Source organism: Sciurus vulgaris (genome assembly GCF_902686455.1).
Source record: "Sciurus vulgaris genome assembly, chromosome: 10".
In the NCBI taxonomy this organism is placed as follows: Eukaryota; Metazoa; Chordata; class Mammalia; order Rodentia; family Sciuridae; genus Sciurus; species Sciurus vulgaris.
In genome coordinates this window covers 60,837-86,288 of record NC_136470.1, presented here as the reverse complement: position 1 = coordinate 86,288, position 25,452 = coordinate 60,837, and the positions used below count along the sequence as shown (strand labels likewise).

At 52.6% G+C, this 25,452-nt stretch overlaps 1 protein-coding gene across 4 annotated transcripts; it reads left to right on the top strand.

Moving 5' to 3' along the window:
- Positions 1–23,254, top strand: PRMT2 (protein arginine methyltransferase 2). 4 transcript variants are annotated; one of them, XM_079156303.1, is made up of 11 exons: positions 1–130; positions 1,535–1,632; positions 13,880–13,984; positions 14,644–14,826; positions 16,478–16,639; positions 17,388–17,552; positions 19,205–19,380; positions 20,274–20,403; positions 21,372–21,508; positions 22,354–22,525; positions 22,918–23,254. In XM_079156303.1, the coding sequence occupies exons 2-11, from the start codon at positions 1,570–1,572 to the stop codon at positions 22,948–22,950; spliced, it is 1,326 nt and encodes a 441-aa protein (XP_079012429.1). In that variant the 5' UTR covers positions 1–130; positions 1,535–1,569; the 3' UTR covers positions 22,951–23,254. The 4 variants fall into 4 exon arrangements, with proteins under 4 accessions (XP_079012429.1, XP_079012430.1, XP_079012432.1 ...); XM_079156304.1 differs by having other exon boundaries at positions 1,532–1,632; XM_079156306.1 differs by lacking the exon at positions 13,880–13,984.
- The last annotated feature ends 2,198 nt before the right edge of the window (positions 23,255–25,452 follow it).

Sequence of the window (25,452 nt, the reverse complement as noted above, 5' to 3'; positions counted from 1 at the left end):
CCCCTGCTTCAGGGACGGCTGCCACGCACTGCGTCTGCGCGAGTCGAGGGCGGCGCGGCCCAGGCTCCTGGTAGGGATCGTCTGCCCTCTGCGGTGTAGGAGCAGAATTCAGCGGAGAAACGCGGCCGAGGTAGGTTTTCAGAGGGCAGCTCGGGCACCTGGATCGCAGGCGCGGCAGGACATGATAGGGTGAGAGGTCTCGTCATAAAGGGTACGTCGCTGGTGGACCGAGGCCGCCGCTCCTTCCGAGACTTCAGATCGCCCTCCCGCGGTCTGCACCGCACGCTGGCGGCTGACCGCTAGCAACCCCTTCCCACGTGCCCCTCCTCCGGACCAGCGTCCCTCCGTGGCACGTTCGCCCCCGTTGTCCCGCCTTCACGGACCACGCCCATCTCCCTAGGTCCACTTTTCTTTCCAAAGGTCTGACCTCCCATGAGGACCGTGCCCCTCCAACGCCACACCCTCAGGGCCACACCCTCCAGCGCCAACGCCCCCCAGGGCACAACCCACCCCAACGTTATCTCACCATGGCCCAGGTCTTCTCCCCAATCCTCCCCGCAACCCTACAGGGACACACCCACCCCAGTGTCTTGTTCTGAAGGCTCCATCTTTTACAGCACCACTCCCTCCGGTACATGCCCACCAACACCACGCCTTCCGGGGCCACGCCCTTCACAGCGCTACACCCTCTGGGCGGGCCCACCCAACACCACGCCCTCTGGGGCCACGCCCTTCCAGCGCTACATCCTCTGGGGCGGGCCCACCCAACACCACGCCCTCTGGGGCCACGCCCTTCCAGTGCTACACCCTCTGGGGCGGGCCCACCCAACACCACGCCCTCTGGGGCCACGCCCTTCCAGCGCTACACCCTCTGGGGCGGGCCCACCCAACACCACGCCCTCTGGGGCCACTCCCTTCCAGCACTACATCCTCCGGGGCATGCCCGCCCAACACCACGCCCTCCGGGCCCCACCCTCCAACGGCCCATCATCCAGGTCACGCCCATTCTGGGAGCTCCGCCCTCCCCCACCTGGCCCAGCTGCCTTTTCTCAACTCTCCCGGCAGTCGCCCCCACCCATCGTGGTAAAATAGTGAGTGTAATTACAAATCTCACAAAATAAGTTTAGAAGTGAAGCTGCTTTCAAACGAAGAATGGCTGTCATTGCAAAGCCTTCCACCTTAGCATAGTGGTGCAGCTTCAAGCTGGGGAGGAGTCAGTCCATGGGGCGAATGTGGTGCAGGCAGGTGCCCGCAGGTGCCCCAGAACCTCCGGGAAGCCAATGGCCTCGTCCAGTGCTAGTCAGCTGCGAAGCGCAGGTGCTGACAGGTTCCCAAAATGTAGCCCCTGGCAGGGAGGCGACAGCTCACGCTCTGGAGTGTTAAGTCTTACTGCATTTAGCCATCTCTCAGAAGCTGTGATGGATCCCATTTCTGTGCCGGCTTCACCTGTGCATGCCGTGCTTTCTCTTTGGTGGAGTATCTCATTGTGGGCCATGTCGCTAACAAGCTCCTGCGTTTCTTTCTTCAAAAGTAGGAGTGCAGGGGCTATGAAGTAAGGAAGCAGCAGTTATGCGGCTGAGCCTCGGAGAGCCATGGCAACCCCAGGCGACTGCCCCCAGGCGTGAATCGCAGGTAAACTCTGTTCTGGTTAGGTGGGAGTGTGCTTGTGGCCACGCCATGCTGTGAGGGCCGGACCAGGCACAGTGTGAGAGCTCTCCTTATACCTCGCAGGTCCAGGCAGGAAATGCAGGGCTGGTAAGCCCACAGAATACCTTCTAGGGAGACACTCAAGATGTCCCCAGATCACGGTCACCCAGGTCCTGGGCTGTGCCCCGGATGGCTGCAGGCTGCTTGAGCAGTGCCAGGCCTGGATCTGGGCTTGGTGCATGTCAGAGGACTCGTGTCTTGCTGGCATTCTGCCTGGGGTCCACATAGAGTTTATTCAAGTTAGGTTAAAAAATGTCACCTTAAATTTTAAGGAATGTTGAATATGTTCAAGTAATCAAGCAGACACTCTAATAAACAGTGCTTTAAAAAATTAAACATTTCCATGTCTGTGATGTCAATTTAGCATTTTCTTTATTCTAATGATCTGCTTTTCCCCTCATTGTTCTACTTTCATTGGGCTTCTATATTTAGGGATTCCATGTAGAGTTGGCTTATTTGATTAGTCTTATTTCTTTTAATTAATCAAATGCTTTAATTCTATGGACATCCTATTTTTCTTCTGGGGAATTTTAATATTGGCAGAGAATGATACTGCAAACATCAGTTACACATTTATGTAGAGTTGAAGACTTGTTACTGTTTTGTTACATTAATATTTGCCTCAGAACATACACATACACACACATAAAGTAATAACCCCAGAGTTAAAAGTCTGTTCCCCAAACCCAGATGTCCTCCTCTTCCTCAAGAGGCAGACCTGCTGCAAACTGTGACTTGATGTCTGCATCTGCACCACTCACACCTTTATGCCTTGCAGACATTCTTGAACAACGCATGATGTTTGTGTGTGCTTTCTAAAGTGTCCATTCTGTGTCCCTTGTGATGCATTGATGTAGCCCCACCTTGGGGACTCGTCTTGTGGGTGGTGTGCAGTGCTGGCTCAGTCCTGCTCCCTGCCTCACCTGAAGCCGCCCCTGCACAGGTGTTTGTGTGGGAGGGTGTGCACCTGCTGTGTCTGCTGCCCGTGTCGCAGTGCTGTGGCGAGCTCCCTGGTTCTGCCTCTGGGCTCCATGCTGGCAGGAGGGAAGCAGCTGTGCTTGGTGGTGATCAGTTCAGGCTTTCCAGGGCCCAGAGCATCAGCCTCTCTGATTTTGTCAGTGTGACGGGGGAGAAAGCTTTCTTGGTTACTTGAGAATCTTGGTGGCAGTTCAGTAATCATGCTAATACCAACCCTCCCTCACAGAAGAGATGTCTGTATGGCAATTTGTGCTTTATATCTTTTCCCCTTAGTGGGAGCCTTTCTTGGGTTTTGTCTATTTTATCTTTTCCAAAAACAAATCTTGTCTCAATTGTATTTCTTTGTTGTTTTCTCTTTGGTTGACTTCTGTTTTTATTTTCATTTCTTTCATTCTGTTCTTTTGGGTTTAGTTTTTCTGCCTTTGTAGCATCCCGTGGACTCTGGGATGAGGGTAGTATGAGGATGGAACCCAGGCCACTCTACCACTGAGCCATATCCCATAACTTTGTACTTTTTATTTTGAGACAAGGTCCTGCTGAGCTGCCCAAGATGGCCTTGGACTTGCAATCCTCCTACCTCAGCCTCCTGAGTCACAGGGATTATGGCTAATTTATGCCTTTTAAAACTGAAACTTTTCCTCTGCTTACTGCTTTATCTTAGACCTCACCCATATAAGTGCATTGTATTTTCATTATTTCTCAGTTAGAATATTTAAAAATACACCACAGTGGAAATCAGAAAATTTCTGGACTTTTTGGACAGTTCTTGCTTGATTTTCAAGCATTTGGAAATCTTTCTTATTTTATTACTTAATTTTGGTTTATTACACTGGGTCAGAGAACATGACGAACTATAATTTTAGGCCTTTGAAATGTATTCTGACCTCTCTATCGCCTCGTCACTTGGACTGTTTAGTGACTATTCCGTGTGCCCTTCAAAGACTGTTCTGCAGTTGTTGGCTACAGTGTCCTGCAAATGTCATCAAGGTCAGAGGGGTTATCTGTGATGCTAGAATCTCTGTATCTTAGCTGGACCTGGGGGTGCGTGCCTCTCGCCCTTGGTGGGAGAGCCGCGTGGAAGGACTGTTTGAGCCCGGTGAGTTCCAGACCAGCCTGGGCAACATAGAACCTGCCTCAGGAAAACAAAAAAAATGAGAACAAAACAAGCACAGAAAACAAAGCCCTTTTCTTCCTACCGCCCTCTGTGTCCCTGAGGAGATGTGTTGAAGGAGGTCTCCACGTGGCTGTCGGCCCTGTTCTTCCTGTTGGTTGTGCCACTCTGTCCCTGCGTTGGATCCCTGTTGCTGGATACGTGGTTTAGGAGATTAGTCGGCCTTGGATTGTTATGGAGCCTCTCTTCACGGTTGCTGGCTCCTGGGCCCTGAGCTGCTCTTTCCCTCTGTTGGTGTGGCGTTCCTGTGGGTTGCTGTGGGGGGCGTGAGTGTGCACTGCAGACCTGCCTCCTCAGCTGGCTGCAGGTCCTCAGAGCAAAGCGTTCCCTTGTAAAGAGCTGTTGGGTCTGCCTTTCCTGTGCGACCATGTGCACCTTTCAGCTGGAGCGTTGTAGTCTCTGGCACGTGACATGACTGATGGGTCTGGCCAGACCTCTTTCTGTTGGTCTCCTGTTTATCACGTTCCCTCTTGGACCAGTACCTTGGCAGTTCCTTGTCTTTCCCTTCCTGGCCTGTCCCTCTGTACCTGTCCTGTTTGGTGACTGCCCAGGCTTCAGTGACATGGATCCTCACGATTGTTCTCGTCTTTCCCACCTTACGGTAGAGAATCTCATGGTTCTGTTCCCACCCCACATTTCTGTCCTGTTGTTGAGAAGTATGTCAGCTCGCCTGTCCTGAGCCCTAGGACAGATGCCTGCCCCCTGGGGCTGCTGAGGCCTTCCTGTAGCCTGAGGAGGAGTCTCTGGAGAACTTTGTTTCCGCCTCCTCCTCAGTGTCCAGGGAAGCTTGTTCCCTTTGGTTTTTTTTTTTTTTTTTTATTTTAATTTATTTTTATTGTAAACAAATGGGATACATGTTGTTTGTTTGTACATGGAGTAGCAGCATACCATTTGTATAATCATACATTTACATAGGGTAATGATGTTTGATTCAGTCTGTTATTTTTTCCTTCCCCCCACCCCTCCCACCCCTATACAGTCCCTCCTTCCTCCATTCTTGCCCCCTCCCACCCCCCATTATGTGTCATCATCCGCTTATCAACGAGATCATTCGTCTTTTGGTTTTTTGAGATTGGCTTATCTCACTTAGCATGATATTCTCCAATTTCATCCATTTGCCTGCAAATGCCATAATTTTATTATTCTTTATGACTGAGTAATATTCCATTGTATATATATACCACAGTTTCTTTATCCATTCATCAATTGAGGGACATCTAGGTTGGTTCCACAGTCTGGCTATGGTGAATTGAGCAGCTATGAACACTGATGTGACTGTATCTCTGTAGTGTGCTGATTTTAAGTCCTTTGGGTATAGGCTAAGGAGTGGGATAGCTGGGTCAAATGGTAGGTCCATTCCAAGTTTTCTAAGGAATCTCCACACTGCTTTCCAGAGTGGCTGCACTAATTTTCAGCCCCACCAGCAATGTATGAGTGTACCTTTTCCCCACATCCTCGCCAACACCTATTGTTGCTCGTATTCTTGATAATCGCCATTCTAATTGGGGTGAGATGGAACCTTAGTGTAGTTTTGATTTGCATTTCTCTTATTACTAAAGATGGTGAACCTTTTTTCATATGTTTGTTGATTGCTTGTAGATCTTCTTCTGTGAAGTATCTGTTCATTTCCTTAGCCCATTTGTTGATTGGGTTATTTGTATTCTTGGTGTAGAGTTTTTTGAGTTCTTTATAGATTCTGGAGATTAGTGCTCTTTCTGAAGTATGAGTGGCAAAGATATTCTCCCACTCTGTAGGCTCTCTCTTTGCATTGCTGATAGTTTCCTTTGCTGAGAGAAAGCTATTTAGTTTGAATCTATCCCAGTTATTGATTCTTGCTTTTATTTCTTGTGCTATGGGAGTCCTGTTAAGGAAGTCTGATCCTAAGCCAACAAGTTGAAGATTTGGACCTACTTTTTCTTCTGTAAGATGCAGGGTCTCTGGTCTGATTTCAAGGTCCTTGATCCATTGTGAGTTGATTTTTGTGCAGGGTGAGAGATAGGGGTTTAATTTTATCCTGTTGCATATGGATTTCCAATTTTCCCAGCACCATTTGTTGAACAGGCTATCTTTTCTCCATTGCATATTTTTGGCACCTTTGTCTAGTGTGAGAAAATTGTATTTATTTGGGTTTGTGTCCATGTCCTCTATTCTGTACCATTGATCTTCCTGTCTATTTTGGTGCCAATACCATGCTGTTTTTGTTACTATTGCTTTGTAGTATAGTTGAAGTTCTGGTATTGCGATACCCCCTGTTTCATTCTTCCTGCTAAGGATTGTTTTAGCTATTCTGGGTTTTTTATTCTTCCAGATGAATTTCATGATTGCTTGCTCTATTTCTGTGACGTACATCAATGGGATTTTAATTGGAATTGCATTGAATCTGTATAGCACTTTTGACAATATTAATTCTGCCTATCCAAGATCATGGGAGATCTTTCCGTCTTCTAAGGTCTTCCTCAATTTCTTTCTTCAGTGTTTTGTAGTTTTCATTGTAGAGATCTTTTACCTCTTTGATTAGATTGATTCCCAAGTATTTTATTTTTTTTGAGGCTATTGCAAATGGAGTTGTTTTCCTCATTTCCCTTTCAGCTGTTTCATCACTTGCGTATAAAAATGCTGTAGATTTATGCACGTTGATTTTATAGCCTGCTATTTTGCTGAATTCATTGATGAGGTCTAAAAGTTTTCTGGAGGAGTTTTTGGATCCTCTAAATATAGAATCATGTCATCAGCAAATAGTGACAGCTTAAGTTCCTCTTTTCCTATTCGTATCCCTTTAATTTCTTTGGTCTGCCTAGTTGCTCTGGCTAGAGTTTTAAGGACAATGTTAAATAGAAGTGGTGAAAGAGGACATCCCTGTCTTGTTTCCATTTTTAAAGGAAATGGTTTCAGTTTTTCTCCATTAAGAATGATGTTGGCCATGGGCTTAGCATAAATAGCCTGTACAATGTTCAGGTATGTTCCTACTATCCCTATTTTTTCTAGTGTTTTGAGCATGAAGAGGTGTTGTATTTTGTTGAACGCTTTTTCTGCATCAATTGAAATAACCATATGATTCTTATCCTTAAGTCTATTGACATGATGGACTATGTTTGTTGATTTACGAATGTTGAACCATCCTTGCATTCCAGCGATGAACCCCACCTGATCGTGGTGCACGATTTTCTTAATATGTTTTTGGATACGGTTTGCCAATATTTTGTTAAGGATGTTTGCATCTATATTCATCAAGGATATTGGTCTAAAATTTTCTTTCCTTGCTGTGTCTTTGCCTGGTTTGGGTATGAGGGTGATATTAGCTTCATAGAATGAGTTCAGTAGGGTACCCTCCTTTTCTATTTCCTGAAATACTTTGAGAAGTATTGGAATGAGTTCTTCGAAGGTCTTGTAGAACTCGGCTGAGAATCCATCTGGTCCTGGGCCTTTCTTGAATGGTAGGCTTTTGATGGCTTCTTCTATTTCATTGCTTGATATTGATCTGTTTAAATCGTGTATGTCCTCCTGGTTCAGTTTGGGAGGAGCATATGTCTCTGGAAATTTGTCAATGTCTTTGGTAGTTTCTGTTTTGTTGGAATACAGATTTTCAAAGTAGCTTCTCATTATGTTCTGTATCTCAGTGGTGTCTGTTGTGATATTTCCTTTTTCATCACGAATTTTAGTAATTTGAGTCTTCTCTCTCCTTCTTTTTGTTAATGTGGCTAAGGGTTTGTCTATTTTGTTTACTTTCTCAAAGAACCAACTTTTTGTTTTGTCAATTTTTTGAATTGTTTCTTTTGTTTCAATTTCATTGATTTTAGTTCTGATTTTAATTATTTCCTGTCTTCTACTATTTTGCTGTTATTCTGTTCTTTTTCTACATTACATTACATTACAGCTTTTAGCTGTAATGTTAGGTCATTTAGTTGTTGACTTTTCATTCTTTTCTGGAATGTGCTCCATGCAATGAATTTTCCTCTTAGTACCCCTTTCATAGTGTCCCAGAGATTTTGATATGTTGTATCGTTGTTCTCATTGACCTCTAAGAATTTTTTTATCTCATCCCTGATGTTTTCTGTTATCCATGTTTCATTCAATAACATATTATTTAGTCTCCAGGTGTTGGAGTAATTTCTGTTTTTTATTTTGTCATTGATTTCTACTCTCAGTCCATTATGATCTGATAGAACACAAGGCAGTATCTCTATTTTTTTGCATTTCCTAAGGGCTGCTTTGTGGCATAACATATGGTCTATTTTCAAGAAGGTTCCATGTGCTGCTGAGAAGAAAGAGTATCCACTCGTTGATGGATGGAATATTCTATATATGTCTATTAAGTCTAGGTTATTGATTGTGTTATTGAGTTCTACGGTTTCTTTGGTTGGTTTTTGTTTGGAAGATCTATCTAGTGGCGACAGCGGTGCGTTAAAGTCTCCCAGAATTATTGTGTTGTGGTCTATGTGATTCCTGAAATTGAGAAGGATTTGTTTGATGTACAGGGATGCACCATTGTTTGGGGCATAAATATTTACTATCGTTACGTCTTCCTGATTTATGGTTCCCTTAAGCAGTATGAAATGTCCTTCTTTATCCCTTCTGACTAACTTTGGCTTGAAGTCCACTTTATCTGATACAAGGATGGAAACCCCTGCTTTTTTACTGAGTCCATGCACATGGTAGGTTTTTTCCCATCCTTTCACCTTTAGTCTGTGGATGTCTTTTTCTATGAGATGAGTCTCTTGCAGGCAGCATATTGTTGGGTCTTTCTTTTTAATCCATTCTGCCAGTCTATGTCTTTTGATTGATGAGTTTAGGCCATTAACGTGCAGGGTTATTATTGAGAAATGATTTGTATTCCCAGTCATTTGGCTTATTTTTGGTTTTTAAGTTGGCTTGGTTTCTCCTTTGAGTGCTTTTTCTCTAAGGTAGTTCCTCCCTTTGCTGACCTCCATTGTTGTTTTTCATTTCCTCCTCATGGAATATTTTGTTGAGAACATTCTGTAGTACAGGCTTTCTATTTGTAAATTCTTCTAACTTTTGTTTATCATGGAAGGATTTTATTTCATCTTCAAATCTGAAGGTAAGTTTTGCTGAGTATGATTCCTGATTGGCAACCATGTTCTTTCAGAGCTTGAAATATGTTGGTCCAGGCCCTTCAGCTTTTAGAGTCTGGGTTGAGAAGTCGGCTGCTATCCATATTGGTCTCCCCCTATATGTAATCTGATGCTTTTCTCTCGCGGCCTTCTAAATCCTATCTTTATTTTGAATGTTAGGCATTTTCATTATAATGTGCCTTGGTGTGGATCTGTTGTGATTCTGTGCATTTGGTGTTCTGTAAGCCTCTTGTATTTGATTTTCCATTTCATTCTTCAGGCTTGGGAAATTTTCTGATATTATTTCATTGAATAGGTTTTTCATTCCTTTGGTTTGTATCTCTGTGCCTTCCTCAATCCCAATAATTCTTAAATTTGGTCTTTTCATGATGTCCCATAGTTCTTGAAGATTCTGTTCATGATTTCTTATCATCTTCTCTGTTTGGGCAACTTTATTTTCGAGATTAAATATTTTGTCTTCATTATCTGAGGTTTCTGTCTTGGAAGTGATCTAGTCTGTTGATGATGCTTTCCATTGAGTTTTTTTATTTTGGTTTATCGTTTCCTTCATTTCAAGGATTTCCAATTTGGTTTTTTTTTTTTTTGGAGATCTCTATCTCTTGTTGAAATGATCTTTTGCTTCCTGCAGGTGCTCTTCAGCTTATTGGTATTATCATTCGTGCCTGCATGCATTTGCGCTCTTATCTCATTCTTTGCTTCGTGAATCATCTTAAATCATGTATAATCTGAAGTCCTTTTCTGACAATTTCTTCTAACATACTGTCATTGGATTCTATTAATACAAAATCTAGATTTGTTTGGATCATTTTCTTCCCTTGTTTTTTCATGTTGTTCATGTATCTTCCCCTCTAGCAGTTGCAGATCTGGGGTACTGCAGATTCCTTTCCCCCTATAGGCTTATAGTGGCCCACAGTTTCCAAAACCCGTTCTTTAAGAGATCAATATTAGCAGTGCCTCCATTCACAGGACACATATGCAACCCATAGACCAAATAGCCCATAGGAGGACATTAACAATATTGGCCTAATAAACAGAATCTTCTGAGTTCAATATTATCTTCAGTAAAACAAACAGATTTGCAAATAAGGTCTGCAGTTCAAATGGAGGACAAAGAGGATGCAGAGGGTTGTAGAATGTGGCTGTTTAATGGGATAAGAAAAGAATATACAGAAGTTCTAGATAATAGAAAGGGTGAGAGTGTGAAAAAGAAATTGGATGTTTAGCACGCAAAAAGGAGAAGAGACTCTGAGGGAACAGATAAACAAAAGGAAAAGCGAGCAAGAAAGTAAAGAAATAAAAACTTAAATATTTCAGTAAGGAGAACAAAGAAAATCTACTGTATAACTGTCATATAGTAATGAAACCTCCCAGTCCTTCAGTAGCCTGAATCATGGAGGGTACCTGACCAATGAGCTTCAAGCCTCCAGCAGGCGTCTCAGATGGGATTTGCCCCACCTAAAGATGAGAGCTCTGGCTTCCAGGATTATCCAAGATGGCTGCTCTGGCTTCGAGATGTGTTGGCAAATGGGGAGCTGTACCTCAGGGTGTGGCTGTGGTCAGCAGGAGGTCCTGGATGCCGGATGTGGTTGGTCATGCAGGGGTCCTGGAGGTCGGGTGTGTTTGGTGTGGTTGTGGGATCCTGGAGGCTGAGTGCAGTCAGTCAGTCTGGGGGTCCCGGTGATAGGGCGCAGTCAGTTGGTCTGGGGGTCCTGGCAGCAGCGAGCAGTCAGTCGATGTGAGGGCCCCAGAGACAGGGAGTGATCGGTCAGGCTGAGGGATCCTGGAGACGGGGCTCAGTCAGTCCTGCCAAGGGTCCTACAGGGCCTGGCTCTTGTCTCAAAATGGCGGCAGCCACGTGTAATCAAACCTGCAGGTACTGTAACAGTGAACTTCCAGGCAATAGCAGGCAGCTGGCGCTCCAGTGGCGGTCGGCAATCAGTTTGCTGACTGTTGTCGGCGATTGGGAGGTGAACCTCGTGTGTTAGGTGATAGGTGTAAGGCAGGTGATGGACAGGCAAGAGGCAGGCAAATGGCGGATGATAGGTGCCTGACAGTGAGCAATCTGCACTCATAAAGGGCGTCCATATGCTGGCAGACTGAAGGTGATCACAGCAGACAAATGGGGTAAACAGCAGGGGATCAATAAGCAGCAAAAACTGCCTCACCAAGAAACAGATATCCTCTGCTTGAAACTGGAGTTACAGAGCGACAAGGAACGCAGCCTCCCTCTAGTCCGTCATCTAGAATCTCTCCCCATGGTTTTGTAGTTGGTAGTGTGGGCTTGTGCTGAGTTGTGTCAATCTTAGTTTGAATGAAAATGTTTTGCTTTCTTTTATTTATTTATTTATTTTTTTTGGTACCAGGGATTGGTTGAACCCAAGGGTTCTTAACCACTGAGCCACATCCCCAGCCCTTTTTTATTTTTTATCTTGAGACAGGGTCTTGCTAAGTTGCTGAGGCTGGCTTAGAACTCGGTGATCCTCCTGCCTCAGCCTCCTGAGCAGCTGGGATTACAGGCGTGTGCCACCATGCTTGGCTCGCTGTCATTTTTTAAAAGAATACTTCTGCTTGAAATGGAGTTTTAGGTTTGCATTTTTTTCTGCCATGCTTTCAAGATGTTACTTCGTGTCTTCTGGCTCCCTGGACTCTGATGGGCAGCCAGCAGTATCCTGCTGCTCCGCTAAAGGTGGACTCTTTCCCACTGGCTGCATTTAGGACTCTGATTTGGGGCCTTTAGCCCTTTTCTTTGTGTTGGGTCTGCCTCAGGGCAGTTGAATTTCTTGAATCTGTGTCGATGTTTTTGCTAATTTTAGAAAATTTCTCCATTGTTCCTGGGTCTTTCCTGCCTCTCCTCTCCTCTGGGGAATCTGCACATAGCACACGTCTCATGCTCTGTTCTCATTCTTCTTGTTCTTTCTTCCTTTTTGTGCTTCAGTGTGGATTATTTCTACTAACTTGATGCCAAGTTTACTGGTGAGAAGCAAGTAACTGGAAAAAATAATATATTTGTGAAAAGCATTTGCTCAAGATTGCAGATAAGATCTAAATTATACAGCGTTCTTCCAGTCTAATAAGCAGGACAGTAACCAGAAAAAATAATGGCAAAATAAATAAGAGGCCTTTTTCAGAAAGAGCAGATGCAAGCCACCAGCAGCTGACGTGGGATGCCTGGGGTCCGTGGCTGCCGGGCACTGGCAGTGCAGGCCGCTGTGCTCCCTCCTCCAGGTGGTCAGGCAGAGCAGACGCTACTTCTGCTGGTGGGAACAGAACAGCACGGAGCACAGGCCGCAGGGTTGTCCACGGTGGCAGAAAGCAGGTGACTGAAAAATCAGGCAGGACGTTACTCCATGGAACACTGTATAGCCATTGAGAATATTAGTTTTCCACAAGGTATTGTGTAAGAAAAGCAAAAAAAAAACAACAAAAACAATCTTTACAAGAGAAATGATGTCAAGAGGAAGCAAAGCCACCATGGGCGCTGTGCACACGCAGCACAGGGCCTGGCTTGGGATGGGGCGGAGGGTGTGAGGGCTGCGTGCACCGGGGGTGCAGGGCCAGACAGCTGCTATAGCAGGTCTTGACACTGCGGAGAACCAGAGGCTGCATGTGGACAGTGGGCATCGCGAGACTAGGCAGGCAAGTGGAAGAAGCAGAAGTGAGCTTAGCTGTGTGGGGGTCACTCCTGTGCTCCCTGGGGCTCCATGCCCAAGGCAGCAGGATCAAGCTCCAGGGCACCCAGGCGAGACCCTGTCTCAAAAGTAGGTAGGGCTGAGGTGCAGCTCAGTGGAGTGCCCCTAGGGTCCCCAGGGCTGAAAGAAAAGCATGTTTTACCCATAGAATTGGCGAGATTTAGAAGGTCAGTATCTGTTGTTGAGGAGGACGTAGTAAAATGGGTAGTCCACACTCACCTGGACCAGACCCACCCTCCTGGGGCAATCGGAGGAGGAGGCCTTTGGTCGTGAATTATGTAAGCCGTGGACATGCGGTCTTGCCTGACAGTTTTGTGCTCAGAAATCGTCCTGAGGAGGTGGCCAGTCACATGCAGAATGGTTTGTCCAAGAAAGTTCATCTTGACAATTCACAGTAGGAAAAACTGAAAACAGGTATCCTAAAACTAGGAGAATGCTCAATCCGGGAGAGTTCAGAGACAGGAACACTAGACAGGTGTGAAAGTGTGTTTAGAAGCAATTGAACAGTGAGAAACATTCAGAATCAGGGAATGAGAAGCAGGATGTGGGGCGCAATGTCTGGTCTGTGGGTGTGCTGGGTGCATTTTCCAAAAGCCCAAAGGATAAATGCACTGTGTCAACTGTGATCTCTGTTGCAAGAATGAGGCTTCTGGAAGTTTTGATTTTCTTTTGGGGTTTGCACATTTCCTAAGCGAACTAAACTCTTTGCTGTTTGGAGAATTGGTTAGAGACGTGCACTTGGCAGAGCTGCTCTCCTGAGGCTGGAGGCTCCGCAGCACCTCTGTCAGGCACCCTGACTCTCGGACGGTGGCAATGGGGCAGTGGCAGAGACTCCCCAGGGCCTCCGGGCTCCACTCCTGCAGACAGGTTTAGGTTGGCTTCCAGCACCTTCTGTGGGCCCCCAGCTCCGTCCCCAGGTCCAGAAATCCCCAGATCCACAGCCCACACCTGTGGTTTCTTCCCGGGTTGGTGATCACTCTGAGGAGCATTGTGGAAGCTGAGGGTCCTCGACGCCTCCTTTGTTGTTCTTCCCTGATGTACTCTTCAGGATGCACATTTTCCGAGTTAGATTGATGGTGGAGCCGTGCTGGCCGCCCTTGCTGTGCCAGGAGATGACCAGATAATTTGCATGATACATACCTGCCATGTCAATCTTTGTTTGAAAACACGTGATCACCTAGTCAAGAAAGAAGGAAAGGAAAGGGCAGGACACAGTGTTTGCTTGTGTCTCCTTGCCTGTGCAGGAGGAAGAAGCCCTGGAGTGTGTCCAGGCGCAGTGCCTGCAGGAGGGCCCGCAGCCAGAGGAGTTCGTGGCCATTGCCGACTACGCTGCCACTGATGCGACCCAGGTAACCCTTGCAGGCCGTGATGTGTGGATGGCATTGTGTTCGGTAGCAAAGCCAGGCTGATTCTGTAAAGCCAGATGTCCAGAGCCCCACGAGATCTGTGCACAACCTCACCACCCAGCCCAGTGCTGGGAGGATGGCTCGGTCAGGAGGAAGGAACCCTGCACCGACCCACCTGGTTAAAATGGCAGCCGGGTTGGGCTGGACGGCAGTGTCTGTGTGAACACAGTTCCCTTTTCCCACCAGGAGTCTCTGAGAGTGAGCCCCCAGAAGCCAGCTGTAGGCCGACCCTGTGCACAAAGGGCCCCTAGAGAAGTAACTGCCCTGAGCCATTTGCAGATGTTTGAACGCAGCTGAGCTGCGACCCCTGCTCTTCTCTCACTGAGTGGCTCGGGCTGTCCTGCAGCTTACACCCTCCTCAGCCTCCCGCTGCCGTGGTCACAGGGTGGGCCGCCCTGCTTTCCTTGGAGAAGTACCAGTTGGGCAGCGTCCTTCAGCTCCCCCGAGGTCTCCCGACCTGCTGTGACTCCTGACTTATAGTTGCTGTGACCCTGCAGACCCATTGCGCTTGGGTGTGGTCAGTAGGACAGGTTTGTCCCCAGGCACTGTGGACACCTGTGTTCTCTGTTGGATTTTAACTTGTCTGTTTTGGCTTTTTGCAGCTCAGTTTTTTAAGAGGAGAAAAAATTCTTATCCTGAGACAAACCACGGCCGACTGGTGGTGGGGCGAGCGGGCGGGCTGCTGCGGGTACATCCCTGCAAACCACGTGGGCAGGCAGGTGGCCGAGTACGACCCCGAGGACACGTGGCAGGACGAGGAATACTTCGGCAGCTACGGAACCCTGGTAGGGCTCCCGCCTGCAGCCCGGCCTCCGCCCCTGTGCCAGCCGCCCAGGCCCCAAGCCTCCCGTGCCCTGAGCCACTCCATACGACTGCCACACACCAGGGTCTTTTTCTTTTGGTTTAAACACTGTTATAAATGTGAACGCTCTTCTTAGTTCAGAGGCCATACAGTAGCATCTAGCAGAGCTGCCATACCCCCCTTCAGAGGGCACTGGTCCTGAGGGTCAAGGACTTCTCACACGGAAAAGCGTGTGAGGACTTTACGACTGCGTTAGGAAGAGCCAGCCGGGTGGTGAGAACCCCTGCCCGGCTGGTTGGTCCTTCTGTCTGGCTACCATGGAGAAGCGCTGTGGTCTTAGGGTCCAGGTGGACCAGGGCGAGGCGGCCTTGGGGAGGGGCATGGCCTCTGACTGGTGATGTTGGGAGGCGACAGACGTGGTGGGACTGAGCAGGGGACCCAGCAGGACCTCCAGGAGTGCCCCTGGGCAAGGCCTGCAGTGATGGAGAGAAGCGTGCTTCCGTGGAGGTGGGCAGTATTTCCGAATTTAAAACTGGAAACGAGAAGCCTCTGCTGAGTGAGTGCTGCCGGCCAGGTGGGGAAGGCCAGCGGTTGCTCCACCCGCAGCAAGCACGCCCGCCAGCCCGCGGCGCCCCCGGCTGTGCGCCTGCCGCTGAGCACTGGCCTTCTCCGTGCCTGAGCGAGCACTGGCCATGGCCGCAGGCTCTCGGCAGACGCCCAGGCTCGGCCGGGACACGAGTGGGCTGCTGCGGGCACTTCAGGGTCCGCTCTCTGGGCCCCTTTACTCAGGTTGGCAGCCCACCTCACCTGAGCTTCCTCAGAGCGACGGGAGCTCCGGCCCTCCGGTCGGGGCGCCTCCCTGGTCGCCCGCTGCTGATGGGGAGGCTGGCGCTGGTGGCTCTGCCCCTTGCGCCTCAGGAGGGAGAAGTGAGGGCTCTCTGGTGCCCCCCACCCCCACCGTGTTGCTGAGCCTCCCAAGTCGTGGGGCTGTGAGCTGTCCAGCTGGACTTGTTCCTGGACTGCCCCATGGCCACCGTTGGGAGTGTGAGGAGTGCCGGTCATCTCTCTAGTGCTGCTTCCATCCTGCTCTGCAGCCAAGGGCTGGGCAAGTGCAGCCTCACCTGCAGCCAGGGCTCTGCCCACACCCAGGGTGCCCTCAGGATGTGACCAGGGCAACAGGGCTGTCACCTCCCCCAGACCTATAGTTTTGGCCCTTCCCAAGCAATCAGGGAGCAGACTTGCACGTGAAGAGGACTTGGTGGCCCTGCTGCCTGCTTGGCACCCCCTGTGGCTCATCCATTCCTCTCCAGATGGACCTGGGGGGATACAGCCTTGGGACAGGGTGATAGCCAGCAGCTCCTCGTCCTAACTGGCCTACACCTATTCCCTGCTTGGTGGGCTCCTGGGAGGTGCTGGAGAAGCTGCAGGTGACTGCTGAGTTGGAAGATTCCAGAAACTCCTGTCTCGTTCCTCCATTGTCCACATTCGTTACTCTTGGCACATTTGCGACCCTAGCTTTTAAGCCTCTCTGTTGCTCCTGTTTTCAGGGGTGGGTTGGGGGCCGAGCTGCAGCTCCCGCCCTCAGAGCAGACCCTGCTCCAGGCCTGGGCACTAAGCTTCAGTGTCTCCTCTAGAAACTTCACTTGGAGATGTTGGCAGACCAGCCGCGGACAACCAAGTACCACAGCGTCATCCTGCAAAACAAGGAGTCCCTGAAGGACAAGGTCATCCTGGATGTGGGCTGCGGCACCGGGATCATCAGCCTTTTCTGTGCACACCACGCACGACCCAAGGCGGTGAGCGTGCCGGTGGCCAGCCTGGGCTTGGTTCTCAGGATGCCCGGGGGTCCCAGCATGTCCTCTGGAGCGAGGCTGGTGTGAGGAGGCAGGTGGCTGTCCATCTGCAGCCCAGGCTGTGAGGCTCTTTGCTGGTCACAGACGGTGTGGAGTGCAGTGGACAGGATAGAAGTGACCAGCCACTCGTGAGGCCAGAACTGTTTGCTCATGTTGTTTCGGTTAAGTGTGCAGAGTTGGTTCCGGGGTCCTGGGGCCCCAGCACAGAGCTCTTGCAGGCACGCAGAGCCTCCCTGCTCTCTCCCTCTGTGTAGGAGGGACAGCCCCCAGCAGGAGGGTGAGATGCTGGCTGACGGGTCGCAGTACAGTGGCCACCTGCGACCCAGCTGCCAGGCCATGGCGCGGCATTCGCACCAGACCCTCCTCTGATCTGGCTGTTCCTCAGGCTGCAGGCACCCACTGACCCACTGTCCTCATAGCCTGTCGAGGACCAGGCTTGCTGCGTTGTGGTCCCTGGCCAAGGCGGCCGCAGGTCCTCCCTCCCATGGCCTGGGTCTGCATTCTGTGCAGGGACACACGAAGGGTGGCATGAGTGGTGGGCGGGAGTGCTGTGCATGGCACGGCCTGTACCGACGGCTGCCAGCCAGGCGCTGCCCTCCTCTGCTGCTGCTGGAGCTGGTTCTCCCTTGGGGCAGAGGAGCTGGGCCACTCAGCATGTCCGTGCACGTGCTGACATGTCTGTGCCCCGCAGGTGTACGCTGTGGAGGCCAGCGAGATGGCGCAGCACACCGGCCAGTTGGTCCTGCAGAATGGCTTTGCCGACACCATCACCGTGTTCCAGCAGAAGGTGGAGGATGTGGTGCTGCCCGAGAAGGTGGACGTGCTGGTGTCTGAGTGGATGGGCACCTGCCTGCTGGTAAGGGCTGGACGCGGGACGGGCTGGAGCCTCAGGGAATTGACCTCTGCCCAGGGCGAGGCGTCACGTCTGGACACCAGTCAGTCATGACTTACTGGCTGATTACGGGAGGTCGGGTCAGATCGCGTGTCCTTGCACATGGTGGCTCGCTGTGCTCTCAGGCCGCAGAGACCTGCCTCCCATCTCCTCTTGCTTGAGGCAGCCCTGGCAGTGCTTGGAGACCAGTTGGTGTCCACAAGAGTGCGTGCCCTGGCCGCGGCATGCCTGTGAGTGGAAGGGGGCAGTTTCTGGCCACTGGCCGGTGCACCTGCCCAGTCACTTTGTCAAGCTGCTAGTCGGAGGGGAGGAGCAGGCAGGCCTGAACCCACCCCTCCTGGCCCGGGCACCTAGGGACACAAGCATGATGGTGAGACGTCAGTCGGCAGTTAGTCTGTGTCAAGATGCAGAGACGCGGCACTGGGTGAAGGGAGTGGCCCTGACAGACGTGTCCACAGGGCCCCTGGGTGGTGCTGTGAGCGTCCAGAGGGCACCTGGGAGGTGCTGTGAGCATCCACAGGGCCCTGGGTCGTGCAGTGAGCGTCCACGGGGCCCTGGGTTGTGCAGTGAGCGTCCACCCGGCACCCTGGGCTGTGAGCATTGCCTGGGTGATGTGAGCGAGGATGCTGGGCTTGGCCTGCAGAGGTTGCGCCATGAAGGACGTCTGTGGATTCGGGGTGACTCCCGCAGAAGGGCCCTGCCCACCCACAGAAGTCTTCGCCCTTGCAGAGCAGGAGTGCCCCGCAGGAGGTGCCCTGCGCACAGCTGGCTGTGGGTCAACGGAACGGCATGGGGCCTGTGAGCACCTGGCCCTGTGCTGCTGAGTGAGGGAGTCCAGTCGCCAGAGTCCAGCTTGGCTCTGGGCCAGGCGAATGCGGGGCGAGGGGCATGGAGTGACCCAGGCTGTGTTGGGAGCCTGGTGTGAGGCTGTAGGCTGGGTCTGTGCAATGGTCAGGGTCTAGGGGTGACCAGGGCCTGGGAGTAGCTGGGTCCAGTTCAGTGGTCAGGGCCTGGGGGTAGCTGAGTCCAACACGGTGGTCAGGATCTAGGGGTAGCTGGGTCCCGCAGAGTGGTTGGGGTCTGGGGGGTAGGTCGAGTTCTGGGGCTGTGTCAGAGTTTAGCAGAACATTTGGGGTCTAGGGCCAGGTTGGGATCTGTGGGCATGTGGGGTTCCGAGGGTGGTTTGGGATCTGGGGGTTGTTGGAGGTCTGGGGGTTAGCTTGTAAGGAAGTTGGGGTCCAGAGGTAGGTTATCTCGAGGTCTAGGGGTAGGTCAGATTCTGATGGGGCAGTTGGGGTCTGGGGCAGGTCTTGGGGTCTCACAGTGCTGCTGTCCTGCAGCTGGGCTCGGGACGGAGGGCACAGGGGCCAGCATGGGAACTGTGAGGGGCGCTGCCCGTGACTGATGGTGGAGCAGGGGCCCTTGGGGCAGCTGGTGGCAGCTTGGGGGCCTGGAGGTGTGCTGTCCATGTGGCTCACACAGCCTGTGAGCCTGAGTTCAGGCGTACAGTGAACCCTGGGTTCTCCTCCTGGGTCCTCCTCTGGCCTGGCCCTTGTGGTCTTGAGGAACTCCCAGGCGGTCTGTGGCATTCTGACCCCACCCTGACCTTCGGGCAGTTTGAGTTCATGATCGAGTCCATCCTGTATGCCCGGGACGCCTGGCTGAAGGAGGACGGGGTCATCTGGCCGACCACGGCTGCGCTGCACCTGGTCCCCTGCAGTGCTGACAAGGACTACCACAGCAAGGTGCTCTTCTGGGACAACGCCTACGAGTTCAACCTCAGCGCGCTCAAGTAGGTGGGGCAGGCGCCCGCTGGCCCGGCCGGGTGGGAGGGGCCCCGGGTCCCACCAGGCTGGGTGCAGTGAGTCTTCTCTTGGGCATTACGCTGCACACCAGGATGGCCTGGGACCTGCTGAGACTCCTGCCTCTCCTGCTCTGCCCTGGCCCTCCTGCCTTGCTCTCTGTCAGCCTGGGGCTTTGGAGGGGAGACGCCCGGTGCAGCGCACTTCTGAGGAGAGCGTGGGGAGCCCCACCCTGGAAACCAGGCTCCGCATGGGACAGTGCCCAGGAACCAGGCTCTGTAGGACCTGTGTGAGCTGAAGTCACCACTTGCCTGAGAACTTTCTGTGTTACTTTTGAAGATAAAAAATTAAAATGCCTTCAATCTAAGGTCTCAAGTTCAATGGGCAGTTATGTGGGATGGTGCAGTGTGGGCCTCCGTTCCCCTTTGGGAATGCCATGCAGGCCGGAGCGGCTGCCAGGGTGCGGTGACCCTGGTCCCGGGTCTGCCTCTGGCTCAGCGTGCTCAGTGGCAGCACAAGTGCTGGTCCTGAGATCCAGGCTGCGTTGGGTCACCGCTGTCAAGAGCAGCTGGCAGCAGTATTTGCAGAGTGGTAGGAGATAAAGTAGACCCAGGGTAAAGAACATGGCCGCCTGAACCCTGGGTTGCCTGGCCAATGCTGGTGTTGGCGTGATCAGCCCCTGCACAGGGCACTGGAAGGAAAACCAGTGACTGGCTGGCTTGAGTGAGGCTGGGCAAGGCTACCAGGCCCAGGCCAGGCCCCAGAAGGGGTGCCCCCCGGCCACGCCCTGCTGAGCGGGGCAGGTGGTGAGTGTGTGGGTGCTGCAGGGACGCTCAGCTCTGCCTGGGTCCTGGTGACCTGGAGGCACTGTGACACTCCCCAGGTCTTTAGCAATCAAGGAGTTTTTTTCGAAGCCCAAGTATAACCACATCCTGAAGCCAGAAGACTGTCTGTCTGAACCGTGCACCATACTGCAGCTGGACATGAGAACCGTGCAGGTCTCTGACCTAGAGGTGAGTGAGAGCCGGAACTGCTTCCTCCTGGCCTCAGATGGGGATTTCCTGTTGCGCCTCAGACCCAGCCAGTGCAGGGCCCGGTGCAGCCGATTGTCTTGCAAAGAAGCGAATGTATATACATCTGCTGTCGCTTTTTTCCTCTTTTACATTCTGTCTTGATTTTCTCTCTCTCTCCTCTTTATTTTTTTCCTTGGGGGCTGGGGATTTAACCCAGGGGTGCTCAACCACTGAGCCACATCCCCAGCACTTTCAATTTTTTATTGGGAAACATCTTGCTAAGTAGCTGAGGTTGACCTCAAATTTGAGATCCTCCTGCCTTAGCCTCCCAAGTCACTGGGACTGTAGTTGTGAGCAACATGCCTGGCTCATGTTCTAAAAATCATTTTCCTTATTGTTAAATCTCTTCAGTGTCTCCAGTTATTTTTAGACTTATGTTTAGTTCTTGGCATTTTCAAAATCTTGTTCTGTTCCATTTATCATGGTTCATTATTTGAACTGAATATTCTTTGAAGTGTTTTTAGCTACCATCGATGGCAAAACTTCTGATATATTTTCATGGGGTCAGCTGGACCTCCTAGTCCACAGGGTCCCAGGCCTGGTCAGCGCTGCACCAGTACCTGTGGCAGTGGAACCCACGCTGCTCAAGGCTGTCTGCAGTGGCCCCTGGGTCAGCAGCTGGGATTAGGCTTAGACCTAGGACTGGGGTCAGACCTACGATTAGGCTCAGGATTCGGACTCAGGTTAGCCTTAGGCCTAGGGCAGTGGTTAGGGTTGGGCTTGGGTTAGGATTATGGCTGAAGTTAGGTTTAGGGTAGAGTTGGGCTTAGGACTACTTTCTGGTTTGGTAATAGTATTGAGGGTATCCTTGGGGTTAGGGCTGTGGCACAGCCTTGTGTGAGGGTTGGGGTTGGTAGCTGATGACCCCGTGGCTGGGGAACCTACCCACCTGTTGTGTTTGGGTTCAGACCATGCGTGGTGAGTTGCGCTTTGAAATCCAGAAAGCGGGCACCCTTCACGGCTTCACAGCCTGGTTCAGTGTGCACTTCCAGAGCCTGGAGGAGGGCCAGCCCCAGCAGGTGCTCAGCACAGGCCCACTGCACCCGTGAGTGCCCGGCATCCCGGCTGGGGAGGGGCTGGGGTCCTAGAAAGACGCGGCCGGCTGCTGTGTCCAGGCGTGTGGAGTGGGAGGGAGAGTGGTGGGAGCGGGCGGTGGCCACGTGGGTGGCGGTGGGCTGGGCTTCCTCCGGCCTCTTCCTCCTCCGCCCTCCGAGGAGCAGACCTGGGTGGCTTCCCTGGAGTCCGTGCAGAGCTGGGGGCCTGCCTTCCTCATCGCCAGGCCTCGCGTGGGTGCAGAGCCACCTCTGAGCTCTCAGGGTTCAACACTTCCTCGAGTCCTGTCCCCGAGGGCAGTGCTGTGGTTGGTGGCCAACAGGTGGACACTGGAGCCATGTGGCCGAGGCAGGGAGGAGAGGAGGAACGGTGGCCCAGTCGGGGCTGCTGGGCAGCTGTCACCGTGGCGTCAGACACAAAGTGCTGGAGACGTTTCCATTGCCCCCGAGGGATGTCCCTCCAGCTGATTGAACCTCTTGGAAATGACCACTGGGGACCTGGTGGATCAGGGTGTGTCGCCCTACATCCAGCGTGTGGACTGGGCATCAGAAGCCTGGGGCCTTGTGCTGCTGGAGGTGCCGCTGGCCCTGGGCGGTCCCAGAGTCTGGACCCTGTGTAGCTCCCCACCCAGGGGGCTGCCCAGGCCATGTGCGTGGCCTCCAGAACACTCTGCCCTGCGCCTCTGCTGGGATCCTCCTGTGCGCCTGCTGACCTCTGGTCACAGCACTGGGCACACCTGCCCCTGGCTTCCAGGGCGTGGCGCTGCTTGCCTGTGGGGCTGTCGCTGCAGGTGTGCCGGGGCCAGGTGTCGGCTGTGACTCGCAGTCTGTCTTGCAGCACCACACACTGGAAGCAGACCTTGTTCATGATGGACGACCCCGTCCCAGTCCACTCGGGAGACATGGTCACAGGGTCCATCGTACTGCAGAGAAACCCCGTGTGGAGGAGGCACATGTCCGTCACGCTGAGCTGGGCCGTGGCCTCCAGAGAAGACCCCACGTCTCAAACAGTAAGAGCCTGTGTGAGGAGGGGCCGGTGGCTGGGTCGGGCAGCCCTCCGTGGCCTGCCTCCTCCGGCACCCTCTGCCTGGGCCTCGGGATCGCCGCTCTCACTGGCTTCCCGTCCTGTGGAGCAAGGACGGAGAGTTCAGACCGCCAGGGAGGGGTGCCAGCCTGCCTGTGCAGAGGAGCCTGGCTTCTGGGGTGAGCTGCGCGGCTGCCCTGGGCGCAGAGGCTGCACAAGTGGAGGGTGGAGCCTCTGCACTCAGGTGGACGCGCGGCTGCCCTGGGCTCCTCTGCCTTCGCGTGGCCGGGCCGCCCTGCGCTGAGCTCAGTGTTCTGCCTGGCAGCTGCAGTCTCCCGTGTCCGTCACAGACGCCTGCCCCTGGCTTTTCTCTCTCAGGTTGGGGAGAAGGTCTTTCCAATCTGGAGATGACGGTGGACGGTGGGCAGCGGTGCCCCAGGAGGGGCCGGGACGTACCTGCGGCAGCACCTGCCCTCCCGCCCCACACGTGGCCGGCTCCCACCCCTCCCGGCACTGCGGGTGTCCCGAGCCTTCACTGCCAACGCGTGGGCTTGGCGCCTTGCCTGCCTCCCAACGCCCCTCTAGAGTAGGTGTGTCTCCAGGTGTTCACCCCATGGTGCCCAGAGCCGCCCTGGGCGGCGGCCATGCTCCCAGCTAGGTGTAGTTCCAGACTCCTCAGCCACACGCATGCCAGCCGTGTACCCTGTGACGTGACGTTCACTGTGGTGCCCGGGCGCCCTGCGTCCCCCTCAGGCACTGCACTTGCGGGTGAGCTGTGGCCTGCCGTGGGCCCAGGCCGCGCGTGGCAGGCAGTGTGACCGTGACTGCATGGGACCTGTGTGCAGGTGTCTTCCAGGTGAATCGTGTCGGACGTGGTACCTGCTCAATAAATCTTTTCTAATGAACAGTCGTGTGTCCTGTCACTTCACAAGCCTGAGGTCCTCTGCGCTCTGGCTCGCAACCTTTGCTCCGTGGCAGTAGCTGCGAGTCTGTGGTCTATCTCTGTACTGTCCCGACGTTTGGTAGGATTCTGTTCTGTGCTGGAAGGTTCCAGGGTGTCCCGAGTGTGCAGGGATGAGCCTCTGCGAGTGCCGCCTAACCAGGAGCCAGCAGCCTGGGCTCCACCCCTCCCTGGCCCCGAGTGGACGCGTGGCATCTCGTGCCACCCTCGAGCATCGCCTCCTCCCGGCCCGAGGCCAGTGCTGGAGTCGTGACCCTCCTGCGAGGGTCCCCTTGATGTGCGCCACCCTCCCTGTGGTCTGCGGTGGCATGTGGGTGCCCCAGCGCGGCCCCTAGGGCTCCTCTGATGTCACCACCTCAGGTACAGGGCCCTGCACGGTGGCCCGCCCACTGCTGACTCCCTCCACAGGTCTGTGTGCAGCTTTGAGGTGAGTTTTCCTGGTGGCTGTGTCACTGGGTCCGGAGCCCTCACCTCCACCGTCTGCTCGGCTCCCACCTGTAGCTTGGCTCTCCCAACATGCACCGCCACCCTGTCCTCTTGGTCTTCCGCACCTGGAACCAACCCGCCTGCACTGGGGTTCAAGTGGGAGGACGCCTGTGGGAGGGGCTGTGGAGAGCAGTGACGGGGATCAGGGGTCTCTGATGCCCTCGTGGCTGTGGCATGCCTGGTTCCTGGGAATGTTCCTGTGCAAGGGTTCAGGATGCCTAGCTGCTGTGGCAATGCCCTGCATGAGGAGGCTCTGTGCAAGAGTCCTACCAGCTCTGACTTGATCTCAGGCACACAGATCCCAGGAAGGAAGGAACTCTTATGCTAGAAACCACATGTTTCACCAGCTCCCTTCTCCAGTTCCTGCCCGCCTCACAGTAACTTTAAACAGTGGACTTCCTTGAGAGCTTCACAGAGCTCCTAACTTTGCACTTTGCAACTGTGGAAAAGCTGCATAGGACGTCCTAGTTCCTGTAACTTTCCTGGATACAAAGAATAACGGTTGCATAGTCTTTAACCTGATAACGAGGTGTATATAAATAAAGATTGCTGGGGTAACTCTAGACCTGCATCTCCATCAGAGAGCAGAGCTCCACCTGATCCCAGCTTAATCTTCAAGATCTGTGTCTGTGAATCTTTATTTTCCACTCCCGCTTCCCCCTCACGGGAAAAGAGGGTTTGGTTGCACTGGTTGTGACGAGGGGGTTCCCTCGTTGCGAGCGCAGGAGCCTCTAAATGCTCCTCTTGGATCCAGCTCTTAGATCCAGCAGGGGATTTTTATGTACTTTCAGTGTGCAGTTCCATGTATTTTTAGATCTCCATTATAATTTCTTCTTGCTCGGGGGGTTTGGGGGGCATGTGGCCTGATTTCAAGTGGTGGGATTTCCCAGTTACCTGTTGCTAACCTGCTTGATTCCACCACGGCCGGCCGAGCAGAGACTGAGGGGTTTCCATCCTCTGAGATCTGTGGCTGCTTGCTTCATGACAGGGCGGCCGCTGTACACCCCGTGCTCGGCTCTGCCTGCCTCACTAGGGGGACCTGACAGGAGGGTCTTCAGACAGTTTTGCCTGCCCTGGCTGTGAGGCCTGAGGGGAGGTTTTAGCCACAGGGATTTACTTCCCACAGTTCTGGAGGCTGCAGGTCTGATACACCATTGTGGTGCCAGCCGGTTCTGAGTGGGCCCCTTCCTGGGGCGAACAGCCACCTTCTGCGGAGTCCTCGTGTGGCACAAGAGCAGGGAGCTTCGTCTCCTGTGGGGACACGGACTCTCAGTCTGCTGCCACAGCTCCATCTCTACTCTGACTGCAGGGACGCCTTTGAAGGCATGACTCATCCTTGTGTCCTGTTCGCCACAGCCAGCCAGCCACACCGTAGTGGCCTGGTGTCCTGCAACGTGGACAGGCTGAGCACGTTCCAGCTCTTCGCGTTCAGGCCCCGTGCTTGGCAGGGTCCTTCTCTGGGGATC

What these genes read in the sequence shown, in the direction of transcription:
- PRMT2 (XM_079156303.1), top strand. Translation starts at nt 1,570, where the DNA reads ATGCGGCTGAGCCTCGGAGAGCCATGGCAACCCCAGGCGACTGCCCCC. An exon ending in CCCCCAGGCGTGAATCGCAG is followed by an intron (nt 1,633 to 13,879) that starts GTAAACTCTGTT and finishes TTGCCTGTGCAG; the next exon opens with GAGGAAGAAGCCCTGGAGTG. An exon ending in CTGCCACTGATGCGACCCAG is followed by an intron (nt 13,985 to 14,643) that starts GTAACCCTTGCA and finishes GGCTTTTTGCAG; the next exon opens with CTCAGTTTTTTAAGAGGAGA.